This window comes from Saimiri boliviensis, chromosome X (genome assembly GCF_048565385.1).
Source record: "Saimiri boliviensis isolate mSaiBol1 chromosome X, mSaiBol1.pri, whole genome shotgun sequence".
NCBI classification, from domain to species: Eukaryota; Metazoa; Chordata; class Mammalia; order Primates; family Cebidae; genus Saimiri; species Saimiri boliviensis.
Genome location: NC_133470.1, coordinates 97669911 through 97683243, shown reverse-complemented (window position 1 = coordinate 97683243; position 13333 = coordinate 97669911). Strand labels below are relative to the sequence as shown.

Below are 13333 nucleotides of genomic sequence, written 5' to 3'. Positions count from 1 at the left end.
GGAAGATTATTTTAAATGTATAATTGTATCATACTAAATTGAAAAAAGTATATGAATGAACTTAAAGTTGGATATTTTTAGTGTGGAATATACACAAGTGCATTTACATTGTAAGTACATTTACAATGTAATTAAATTTTTGAGGACCTTAAAGGGAAATTAGTGCTATATTTTAGAGTAATACACATTTATAGCCTGATAAAATTAAGACAATACAGTTATATTTTTAAACATATACAAATATGACATTCATGTACAGTGATTAAAATATTAAATTACTGTAACAGAACTCATCATTATTTTAAATGATTAAAATCTCTAGTTTACTACCATGAAATTAAAACACTTTGTGCAGAGAGGCATCATTATTCAAGAATTTCTTTTCCCTAATTCTGTCTTCTAACCACAGTAATTAGCACACAAAATAAATGTATTTCGATTTTATTCTGTTGTTGTCGCAGAAGCATTAAGTGAAATATCAAGCATATGGACACTTTCATGAGTAACTTATAAATCTACCATCAGGAATTCCAGCAACTGGACATTAGAAGATTTATAATTTGCAATTACCTTTGGATAAAATACAATTGGTTTGTCAAACAGATTGTTCCATTGGATGATACTGCTGGCATAACCTATGATCTTGATAAAATACATAAACCTATTTGAAAGATGAATTATACATTATGTAGTTGTTGTGTTTATTGCTTTTTATTAACCAATCACAGAAAAGCATGCACCTAATATGCAACTTGAAAGTCCAACTCACAATTCATGATTCAAAAAGCAGGAATTTCAAACCATTGCTTTCAGTAGTCCATAATATAAAATACTCCAAGCATAAATTCAACATTGCATGCAACAACTGGCCATTTGCTTCAAAACAAGTGATCACAGTGTTTATATATTTTCAAGAGATATATCTAGACATGTATTATTATTTTTAAAAAATTAAGAAGAAATATAACTTCAGAAAATCTTTTCAGGTATAAATTTTTCCAGAGAATTGAAGAGTAACTAAAGATGCAGAAAAGCAGAGCTTTATTAAGAAACATCTGTGGTGCAAATACAAATATTTAACTTAAAGCTGTGATGTGTACCTAAACTTCAATGCATAAAATGTAAAGTTTAACAATGTAAAGTTAAACTACAGGATTTTTAGCTTTGGATCATTATAAAACTATAAAATAGCTCTGACAACCCTAAATGTCAGTCACCATGCATAAGAGATTCTTCAGAACGTAACTCTTTGGTGCATTATAATCACATAGATAGCACAAAATTAACTAATAAAATAAATTATCAATTAACAAAAAGGAGTTTAAAATCTCTGATTCTTTCTCTTCTCTCTTTGAAGTCTTGTTACCGAAAAGTTACCCAAAAAATACAAGTGAAACTTTATCTGTAAAAGTTCAAAAGAATTGATTTCAGATTTTCAGGTGAAATCTGAACAGAGGCTGTAAAAAACTTTAATTGGCAACAAAATAGCACTTTTCCATTACCATTACCATTGCACATCTTCCATTACTGCACTTTCACGTGGCGATAATGGAAGATGTGAAGATGCTTCTTGCAAGACTGAGAAGCTGTGAATGACGAAGTTCACCTCAGTGCTGAGGTAATTTCTGTGAATGTCATGGGCAGTGTAGGATAACCTGACTACGGTGCTGTTTATATGTAACACTTTTAGAAAATATAATATAGTTCACACCCCAAAGGAAATATTATTTTTAGGAAATCTATTCAATCTCCTTGAATTCAAGGGGAACTCAGTTTCTTTGTATTACTCAGAACAGCATCTACAAAATAATTAAGAATGATGTTAACATGCGAATGACTTTTAAAGCCAAAATGTTATCTGTACTATAACTTCTAATGCTAAGTGTGAGGATTCAAAAAAATCCATCATAAATTCAAATTGATGTCTTCTGGATATTAATTTTAATGTGAAAGTTATCATTCAGTTTCCTAATTACTAAATGCATCTATTTTATAAAAGAAATAGCTTCACTGAAAGCAAAATAAAATAAACAGGAGTCTCTTCTTTTACAATGGATTTTTATAAACATTGTACAAATTATGCTAAATGCATGAAGATAGTAGCAAACATATTAAATGCATAATATCAGAGAGATCTTCACATTCTATTTGCCAGATTGTAAATGAAACTCTCTAACGTATTTTTAAATCTAATGCTGTTGACAGTTGGATAGTCAGTTATAATTTCCTAATCCACTGATGAACACACATCACAATGCATTTTTATAAGCCACAATATACTATTTCCCTCTGTGCAATGTAATGAGCGGGTAGATCTCAATCAAGACCACTTGATATTGGCGCATTCAACCAGAATCTACAGTGAAGTATTAATTTGTCATTTCAGCATAAGTCATAAATGCATGTCATTTGGAAGTAATATATTTAAATAATATCTTAAGTCTAGAGAACACAGATCAATGGGACCTTGTCCTCTTATCTAGTATCATGCCACACAATCATAAATGCTTAAAATGCTGATGATATAGCAATACATTAAATTTAAACTCTCCCAATAGCACTGCAAAAAATAAGAGTATTTTTTAAAGTGAACTCACAGTACAAAATAAAGTGGCTAGAAAGGAATAATGTGAGTTTTCCCCCCAAGTAAAATGTATGACATTAATAAATGTATAGTAAGTCCTTCACTGTCTGAAAAATAAGCACAGACTCAAGCAGACTGAAATTGTTGTTTCTCCATAAACTTTTCAAAGGGTGCTAATATCCCCTATATCTACTGTGATTAGTTAACAGAAATAGAATAATTTCAAATTAAACTAATCAAATATATAATTTTATATGTCCTACATCACAAGTAGCTAAAAAATAATGTAATTGACTTTGTACTGAATTAAATATGAGGAGATCTGGCTCTATACTTAAAATGATGATGATAAAAGTGATGGAAAATATACTCGAGTCTTCTCAATGTTGAATACAAATGTTTATATGGAAGTTAGATGAGTACACTTTGTTTTTTCACTTTTGAATCTTGGAGATCTGAGCACAAAAAGGAATGCTTTTTTCTAGTATATACATTACGTTATTATTTTATCTACTTACTGGGTTTTTTAAATTGCTTCATAAAAACCAATTTTCTAAAACACTGATTTATATGTCTTGATTCAAACAGTTCTTCAAGCACAAATTATAAGTAACCCATGTTTCTTATTTCCATTCTCTCTGTGTCTCTGTTTCTGTCTCTCTCTTCATTAACCATTTAAATAAGGATGAAATAGTTGGTAGAAAACTGGCTTTATTTATTTTCAAACTTAACAATTCTTCAACGTGATCAGTTAATTTGGGGGAAAATGTGATTAATCAGAACTATTTCTCTTTTGAAAGTGTTCAAAATGTTACTTAGATTTTATCCTTTTCAAACATGTATAAATTTTTTAAAGTTGTAAGCTGCTCAATTCAGCATGTGTAATGTTTCTTCATTTTTATCTGACACCCTTCTTTTATGGCTACTGCTTACTACCATCTCTGCCTCCCGGGTTCAAGCAATTCTCTGCCTCAGCCTCCCAAGTAACTGGGATTACAGGTGCCTGCCACCACGCTCTGCTAATTTTTTTTGTATTTTTAGTAGAGACGAGGTTTCACCATCATGGCCAGACTGGTTTTGAACTCCTGACCTCATGATCCACCGATCTCAACCTCCCAAAGTGCTGGGATTACAGGCGTGAGCCACCACACCTGGCCCATTGTATGTTATAAATAAAATTTGGAACCAAATAAGCTACACCTAGTGTGTTTAAACAGTGTATCATTACCTGGAATTCAAACAAACAAAAGACCAAAACTAAGATTTCAGAGGAATTATATGGATGCAATAACCATCTTATCTAACAATTAATTGATTTTCCTTTTCTGTGCTACCTTTTTACAGATAGCTAAGTATAACTTAGAGGAAAAAGCCACAAGTTAACAGATTTATATACAGAAATGTTGCATACCAAGGGTTAAGTTAATAGAAATGAACATAGCTCCTAATGCTTCATACTACCTTCACACATAAGTCTTGGGTATAGACACAGGTGTGTTTGTGTATGTGCGTCTGCATGTGTGTAGCAGAGACCTACCATAAAGAAATAAGATGCTCCTAGGACAGTGTAGAACCACACTCTAGTAAAGCATTCTTGGACGGTAAGGCAGGTACTTTAAAAGCATATCCTCAGTATTTAATTCTGAAGGGTATCTTACAAAACACCATAGTATCTTAAATCTCTTTCAAGACTATCAACCTTATTGGGAAAGATTTAATGTGCCTTTAAATATTTCATTCATAAATTTAAAACTATTGAAGAAAAAAAATAAATCCTAGCTAACATAATGTGTTTTCTGCTTTATTTCTAACTGCAGGGAGGTCATTACTCTCCGCCAATGTCATCTTTGGTGAAGCTTTAACATTTTTAGTCTTCAAATTGCGTACAGTTAATTCATATTATAACTGTAACTTTCACATTCCAAAACCTATTGTCACCAATTAAAATATCTAAACTGTTTCCTGGAATCAGGCCTTCTTTTCCTCCATTAGATTTCTCACCAAACTAAATAATAAATGAATTAGTTGCCAACAGTGGTGATACTAAGTGAATCAAAACAAATACATTATGTTGCAGCTCAAACTTTCACAAAGCTTTTGCATGTATTCAAAGACCTTCATGACACTGTGCTTGAGTCCTTTAAGTGACCTACCAAGGACTTTCATTATTAGAAAAAATTATTACTTTAATGATCCATCATTAACTTTTTCTATGTGTACACTCTTCCACCTTTAGGGTTAGAGTACACAGTCAATGCAGCATTTCAGTTCAAGTTATTGACCCAATGAAGACAGAACCATTACATTTAAAATTTCTAAAAGAATTATGGAAGTTTCATTTAATCCAAACAATATATTCTTCCTGCTTTAGTTTCTCTCCCAGCTAAACAGTATATTTGGCAGAACCATCGTTACAATCAGTACTATATAAAGTCAAAGGCTTAAGGGTAAAATGATAAGATTAAAAAGTCAATATTTGAACTGATAAATAGAAGTGTGGCTATGTTGTAAAGTAGTAAAGTGTGGTCTGTGGAACGCAGTAGGCATTCATTAAATACGTGGTTAATGAATGACTTAAATGATCAGATAGAATGTGATCTGTAGCCATTACAAAGCCCAGATGTAATGGCTAAAACACCTGAGCCAAAGTTAAACTACAAAGAACATGCAAATTCATAGCATGTCATTTTTTTAAAGCATCTTTCTCTCACCAAAGGTTAATGTTCCTTTCGGTGAGCTTTATAGGCACTGCTGAAGCAATGAAAATGAAAGCCATTGCTGTGATATTTCTGGTTTTGGAGACTGTATAACAACGATACAGATAAAGCAGAACATTTGAGTAGCTATCTATGTGCCCCAGCTGGAGATCATCACAGGCTTTGCAAACACACCTACCACTGACCTTCAGCATCCCCATGGAGAAGCTGAATGACATCTCCATTTCTAATCAGGTCTTCTGAGCCTCTCTTCCTACAGTCTGCCAGGGCTCTATATTTCCCTGGAGACCGTAAAGTTGTCTTAAAAAATTATATTACAAACTTGATTGCAAAACCACTGGCATAACTGCCTGTTCTGCGACATGAAGAATTTACTTTTCAGTTCTCTGGTAAATGTGGTAGCTTCAGCAGCTTTGCAGCAATAGACAGACATGGAGCAGTTTGTGAGGGGGAAAAGAAAAGGCAGAACTTAAGTTTATTTAACCTGAATAATTAATTTTTATTTGAAAAAAAGAATTACAACGACATATACAGAAAATAGCAGAGCATAACTAATTTAAGTTACATTAATTATAAGCAGAAATACAGAAAAAAATCAGCATGAAAAGATTAACTTGTAAATACAGCTATTTGTAAACTACTCTCATGAAAATTTATCTGGGCACATACAGACAGTCGCCCTGAACAAAATTTACTCATGCCCCAGAAAGAATTGTTGGGCTTTGTTTTCTTTCACACAGATTAAAATAATGGGCACAAAAGCTGTGGGTCTAACAAAAGCCTATTAAATCATAATGTTGTGCTTTACTTGACCTTAGCCATTTTGCAGCAGTAATTTTAACTTAATTCATTAACAAATGAAATAATCCAAGGCACACTGATTGCATTTGGTTACAAAGTAGAGAAGAAATAATTTTCAAGTCCCAAAGTATTCTGAGATGAGAATCTTTCCAGCACAATATCTGACACATTAAATACATGATTTTAAAAAGAGAGCGTACCATAATTAAAAGCTTTACAAAATGAAAGAAAAGAAGTATGTGCTGTGGATTCTTTGCATGTCCATTAACTTGAAAACAACATCTACATCATTTGAATTGAACGTCTTTTGAGCAGTATTTTTCCAAATGAGCTGAGAAGCAAGCAGGAAAGAGCTATTTACCATTTGACATAGTAGCTTCATCAAAATAGGAGAGCCATCTCTGACACGGGTCTCTGCAAGGGAAGCAGCACCCATTATTGCTCCATTTACTACTTGATAAAGTGAGGCCAAAAGAGCAGCTCATTTCAACTTCTTTTTTTGGCAGGCAGGAAAGGTGTATGGAATACATTGTATTGCTCTTTTGTATGTTTTCTTTAGTAGCACAACTCAGAGAATTATTGGACAAAGAGAGAAAAACTAATAGGTTTTTCTATATTCCCATCCTCTGTGATTAAAGCATTCTTCAATTTTGTGTATTTAATCTTCTGATACCATAGCTAGAAAGAAATGCTTACTTAAATCTGAGTTCTTGACAATACCTTCATAGATCATCTGCAGCAAATGGTTAAACACGAACTGGCTTCCTCTGACTTTTTGCTCATATTTAACAACTATTCCTATCCATTCCATCCTCAGCTAACATTAATTAAAGAAATTGAACTTATTTTTGCTATTAGTCTAAGCCTGAGATTCCCAAAGTGTGGGAGACAAAGGGTTGTGGGTTCCTGAGACCCTTTCACAGAGTCTGCAAGGTCAACCTACATTGAGACACTATTTGCCTTTTTCACTCCCATCCTCTCACAAGTACATGGTGGACTTTTCTAGAAGATACTAGGTGTGTGGTTGCACAACAAATTGAATGCAAACACGGACATGAGAATTCACCTTTTACTGCGCCAGAAGTTAAAGTGATTTACAGAAGTATTTATTTTGTAAGTATTTAAGTATTTAAATCAGTCTTCTCACTGAGTTTTATTTTGAAAAATGTAACATTTTAATAAAAATGTTATTTATATAAACTTACAATGGGTTTATTAATATTTTTAAATAGCGATTAAATTAAAATTTTATTTCTTAGTTTTAATTTATCACATAATAAATATCTATAGATGTAACCTATACAGCATGGAATACTCTGAAGCCGTAAAAACAAATGAAATCATGTCCTTTGCAGCAACATAGATGCAGCTGGAAACCATTATCCTAAACAGATTAAAACAGGAACAGAAAACCAAATACCACGTGTTTTCACTTATAAGTGGGAGCTAAGCATCGGGTACACGTGAACACAAAGATGGGAACAGTAAACACTGGGGACTACTAGAAGGAGGAAAGACAGTTGGCAGAAGGACAGAAAAACTGCCTGTTGATTACTATGCTCACTACCTGGGTGACAAGACCATTTATACTCCAAATCTCAGCATCATGCAGTATTCCCATGTAACAAAACCTTACACATGTACCTCCTGGATCTAAAATAAAAGTTGAAATCATTTTTTTAAACAGATATAACCTACACAAACAAGAGTTCTTTGGGTTTCTCAATTTTTAAGGCTGCCTTCATTAAAATGAGAACTGCAGGTATAGATAATTAACTGGACAAATCTCTTACCAGCTTTAAGCATCAGTTTCCTCCTCTTTAAATTAAAGGTAATAAAGCCTGCTCTTTTTCATACTAATACTGTGAATATTAATTGAGAAATCATTTGGGAAACTGTAAGCTATCATACAAATATGTATTATGGTCATCATATTATTAATATAAACAATATCTACTTTTTTAAAGACTGTATTTCAGAGTCAATGCTGTACAGCTTTGTGATTACCCATGCCATTACCCTCTTATACTAACAGTAGAACTGCCAAATGGAATTGGTTTCTCTGAAGGGCACCAAGGAGCACTCTACCTCCAAGCATCACTCCTACCCTCTAAGTTGGTGACTTTAGAAAAATAAGGATTTACCCCCAAACAGTCCTACCTCCTCTTTAATAACCCACCAGTATCCTACCAATTTGCAAATTATGCCTTCTATAAGCAGTTTGACCCTAAAGCAACCTCCTTTAATTTTACAGGGTGCTCCCTTGCTCTAATGCGCTGAGATTTTATATCAGTAGTGCATTTTTGAGAACACACTAAAATATATCCCCCAGAAGTTATTAAATAATTTTTAATGTGTAATGCTTATACCCTATATTTTTAAATCTGGAATCCAAACTGGTTTTTAAGTAAATTTTAAGCTCCTTTTGTTCTCTGATTTTATTTCACATACCTGGATGGAAAACACAGTGGTGGAGTTCTAGTAAAGATAAAACTGGTCAATTTAGAGAGATTTTGAAAGATTGACTATTTGTTTCATCAACTTCAGTAGAAGCTCTATGTGTAGGTCAAATGGGTTCTACTTAAAGAGAAAAGTGCTTCCTGATGTTCATAATAAGAGTCATTTCAACTATTTTGGCCATGGCATACTCCTAATGGCCTCAAGGATGCTGACAAAAGATTGTCCCTATGTGCTCCACCTAGATTTTGTCAGTAAAACTCCCTCAAGAATTTTAATTTAATATATTATTACTAACCATGAGGGGCCTATCTTCTTCTTCATTTTCACCATAAGTAGAGTGGAAATAGTTGCTTGACCATTCCTCAGGCTCTTCAGAGATTTCTGCAGATTGTGACACCTCAGTCCAAACTATAAGAAAAGTGTGGAATGTGCCAGTTACTTGATGGTGCTAATTTACCACAAGGTGAGAAGTAAAACTAGCTGAAATGCTTTAAAACGTTGAATTTTTAAAAATTGGATTAACTACTCTAATGAAGAAGCAAATTAACAGAATCTCATCCTGGCCACATTAAAGTAATCATGCAACCTTGGAAAAGTTATTGTCAACTTTTTCTAACTTCGTTTCCTCACCTGTCAAAGGAAGGAATTAGTACTCAGCTCTCTCCTTACTTCTTTGGGGGCCACAGCATAGATGACCTGAGGGTAGTGACCTTTAAATGGATAACTGGAAACTCAACAAGGCTATCATTACCTTTTCCTCCTCAACCAGTAGAGAACTCTTCCATATTAAGGATCATCATATTAAAGTATTGAGTATCAGACACTCTGTTAGGCATTTCTCCAAAGAAGTCTGTGCTGTTGATTCTAGAGTTGTTTAGGTGATCCTCATGCGTGCTTCTATAGCACTTTGTACTTCCCTGCTGTAACACTCACCAAATTTACTTTTAATTGCTTGTTTAACTACCTTTCTATTCTCCTAGCTTCATAAGGATGGCAGCTGAGTGTGTCCTAATTAGACTATATGCCTAGCACTTTGCATAACTCCTGGAATGCAGATCATGCTATGTCAATATTTGTTGAATTAAATAAAGTATTTAAAATCACTTCAAATAAAACCATTCGCAGAGGAAGAATAAATATTCCAGCTGTTAATGACTCTTCTCTATTCATTAAACCAAGGGTAAGTGAAATACACATTCCTTGAAGCCAGTATATGTGTTTTATTTATCACTATAGCCTTTATAGCAGGGGTTCCCAAACTTGAACACGCATCAGAATCACAGAGAGTCCCTGTTAAAACTCAAGTGGCTAGTCCTTGCTCCTAGAGTTTCTGATCCACAAAGTCTGGGTGGAGCAAGAGTATCTGTCTTCTGTAAAAGTTTCCAGGTGATGCAGATGCTACTGGTCCAGGGACCACACTTTGACAACCAATACTCTCCAGTGCCCATCGGAGTGTCTTGCATATGTAAGACATGAGAGCCTTATAAAAACTGGTTAACTGTATTTTGTTTATACAAAAATACCAGATGGATAGATTTCCAAATTAACAGTGGAAGATAGAAATTTGCATAGCCACAAATCTTGTCTTAGGATGACCATGACACATACCTGTATTTGCTTCTGCCTGAACTGACACAATTGCCTCACAGACCTCCACCACAGTGTTGGGGTGTTCCAATTCAGTTTTCTCAATACTTATAAAAGCTCCCTGTTGCTTTCTGAAATAGTGATGTATAAAACTAAGTGAGCTTTTGTACAGTCTAAAAGTAAAAAGAAATTTAAAGTGGTACTTCTTCCATTGACCCCAAGTGTTAAGAACATGCTGAGAATCCATCCAAACAGCCAACACTCCCTATTTAAATCTGTGTGACAATAGGTTACAATATACAAATGCTTAAATCTCAGACCCAAGCCAGCAGCTTCTCTATTATGTAAGGAGAAAAACTATTCCCTTCTAGACCTAAGGTTGGGGTATTGTATACAATCCCTGTTGCTCTGTGGACTTGTAACATTAATGAATTAGGTAAGTTGTATATAAATGAAAATGAAACTTTCAACTGATTCATATTCTTATGTACCAGCTACTACTGAATCAATTACTACATAAAATCTAAAGATCTTACTTTTATAATGTATGATAAAAGATTGAGTTTTTGGCCGTGTGCAGTGGCTGATGCCTGTAATCCCAGCATCATGAGGTCAGCAGTTCAAGACCAGCCTAGCCAAGATCGTGAAACCCCTCTCTACTAAAATTACCAAAAAAATTAGCCAGGTGTAGTGACAGGTGCCTGTAATCCCAGCTACTCAGGAGGCTAAGGCAGAGAATTGATTGAACCCGGAGGCAGAGGTTGCAGGGAGCTATCACACCACTGCACTCCAGCCTGGCGACAGAGCAAGACTCCATCTCAAAAAAAAAAAAAAAAAAAAAAAAAAAAGACTGAGTTTTTTGAACTCTGAAAGATAAAGACTTTCTCTGTGACTTTTAAATAGTTCTCCTAAATCTCCATGTGAACCACCACCACATTTCATCTGATTTTAGCTACCTCAGAAAGATGACATGCAGCAAAGGAAAAAATAGTATTTCTAATAAGTCATTCAATGATCACCACACCATGCAGATGCTGCATGGTGAATCTCTGTACCTGACCTTCTGAATCAATAAGAGAATTGTTTCTGCATATATTTAAATGTTCAGTGAAAACTCCACTTTTTGGAATTTCTGGAGGGAGAACACAATGACTACATCTCTAAACCCATATCAATGTGCGGGCATATAGGACAGCCAGCTTCCTTAATGCCTCCTGGTTGTGTCCAGGCTCAGTTCCCTCCCAGAATCCATACCTTCTCTCTATGTAGACAGAGAGGCCAAATCACCAGCTAGCGGTCTCCATCAAGGGACTATAAAACTGTGAGCCAGTCCTTCATTTGCTCTGTTCCCATATTCTTATAACCCTCTTTTTCCAATCAGATCAAAGGTGACCAAAAATACTTTGGAAAAAAAAAAGCCTATGAGCACAGCCTTCTTTCCTGTCAGCCTATGTGTAATTCTTCCAATGATATATTAAAAATAAAACATTTGTCATCACATTTAAAAATCAACCCAAGGGATAACTGTTAAGAACTACCAGCCTCCAATATAAGGCTGCACCTGAGAAAATGATGTGTTTATGGAATTTGATGAGTTACTGCTAAATTGGTGGTTGGTTTTTGTCTGAGATACCGTAACTACGTTGCTTCATGTTACATATGGAAAACAAAAGATTGCAGGAGTGATATTTCTTAAAGAACAATCACTTACTCATCATTCTGCTGAAGAGAAATCTGAATCTTATCCTGTTCTGCTAATTGATCCTGTTGCTTTCTTTTTTTAACTGAGAAAAAAAACAAAGTGTATTATCATCATTCAGAAGTCACACTTCTTACTTCCTTAAAGGCCAATGACTTTCACACACACACACACACACACCCTTGCCATTAGACTTAACCTTCGCAGACTTGAAATAATCAGAGGGAAGGAAGTCTCGAGCTTGAATTTGGAAAAGTCTGAACCATGTAATATTTTATTCAAGAAGCCCAACTTTAGAAGTAGAACTGTCTCCCATTCCAACATTATTGAGCAATGATTACTCGAGATACTAAGCAGAGTCACCTCATGGAAAGGACTGGGAATTACCACAATCAGTTCACTGTGTTGCTTCTCAACTACTTAAGCACAAGGGTTGATTTTCTAGTGTAAAGTTCATTCTTCGAAATAGTTTAAACAACCCTCTGAATCTCGATCTTCTACTAATTAACAAATCTTTTCATTGTAATAGTGTAAATATCAGCCCCATTCCCTGCAAAAAGAATTACAAAATCTGAGTCAATAAGTTATTACTATATTTTTTTGTTCTGAAGAACGCATGCTTTAATTTACCTGTCAAAAGTTCCTGCTGCTTCAACAAAATATTTCTTATTTCTTTTAACCATGTCGTCTTCACATCTACATTAGGAGCCTAAAGATTTCCAAAAAAAAAAAAAAAAAAAAAAAAAAAAAAAGAGGTGGTGGTACACGTTTCCTTTTACAAAGAATGTTCTATAATAAAACAAATGTTAATTATTTACATAAAATATTATCTACTTCCTATAACACCATAATCAAATCTTAACCATTTGATTCTTAAATTTTTTATGAAGCAAATAAATTGCTATCAGATTAGATGAAATAATTCAATCAAAACAATTTTTGCTGTAATCCCAGGACTTTGGGAGGCCAAGATGGGCAGATCTCTTGAGCCCAGGAGTTTGAGACCAGCCTGGGCAACATAGAGAAACCCCATTTCTACAAAAAAAAAAAAATACCAAAATTATCCAGGTGTGGCGGCATGTGCCTATAGTCCCAACTACTTGGGAGGCTGAGGTGGGAGCATCTCTTGAGCCTGGGAGGCAGAGGTTGAAGTGAGCCGAGATCATACCACTGCGCTCCAGCCTGCACAACAGGGTGAGACCCTGTCTCAGAAAACATACCTATTTTGAAATTGCCCTTAAATAATGGTGTAAGAATGCTTGGATGCAAATATGAAATATAATTTCACTTATTTTGTCTTTACAGGAGAATTCTTTTAAAAATATAAATATTTTGATGTTTAATTTTAGTAAAATAAAACAAGCTCTACTATTTCTGAAAAGGCCATCTGTTGCAGAATAATCTTGGTGACTGATGGTAACATGAAAGCCTCCTTAAATATCCTCCCATTACTTATAAGATGTTTGTTAAATGATATCAAATACT

General features: G+C 34.3%; 1 protein-coding gene across 6 annotated transcripts in view; it reads right to left on the bottom strand.

Moving 5' to 3' along the window:
* Positions 1-5781: 5781 nt before the first annotated feature.
* MCF2 (MCF.2 cell line derived transforming sequence) overlaps positions 5782-13333 on the bottom strand; it is a 112589-nt gene continuing 105037 nt past the window's right edge. For 2 of the 6 annotated variants that reach the window (XM_074391498.1, XM_074391496.1), the window contains 5 exons: positions 12479-12557; positions 11861-11933; positions 10171-10280; positions 8858-8970; positions 5782-6516 (listed from right to left, as the gene is read on the bottom strand). In XM_074391498.1, the coding sequence (XP_074247599.1) occupies positions 6484-6516; positions 8858-8970; positions 10171-10280; positions 11861-11933; positions 12479-12557 (408 nt within the window). In that variant the 3' untranslated portion in view covers positions 5782-6483. The remainder of the gene's footprint in view (positions 6517-8857; positions 8971-10170; positions 10281-11860; positions 11934-12478; positions 12558-13333) is intronic. The other 4 variants (XM_074391499.1, XM_074391500.1, XM_074391497.1 and 1 more) reach the window with 3 other exon arrangements.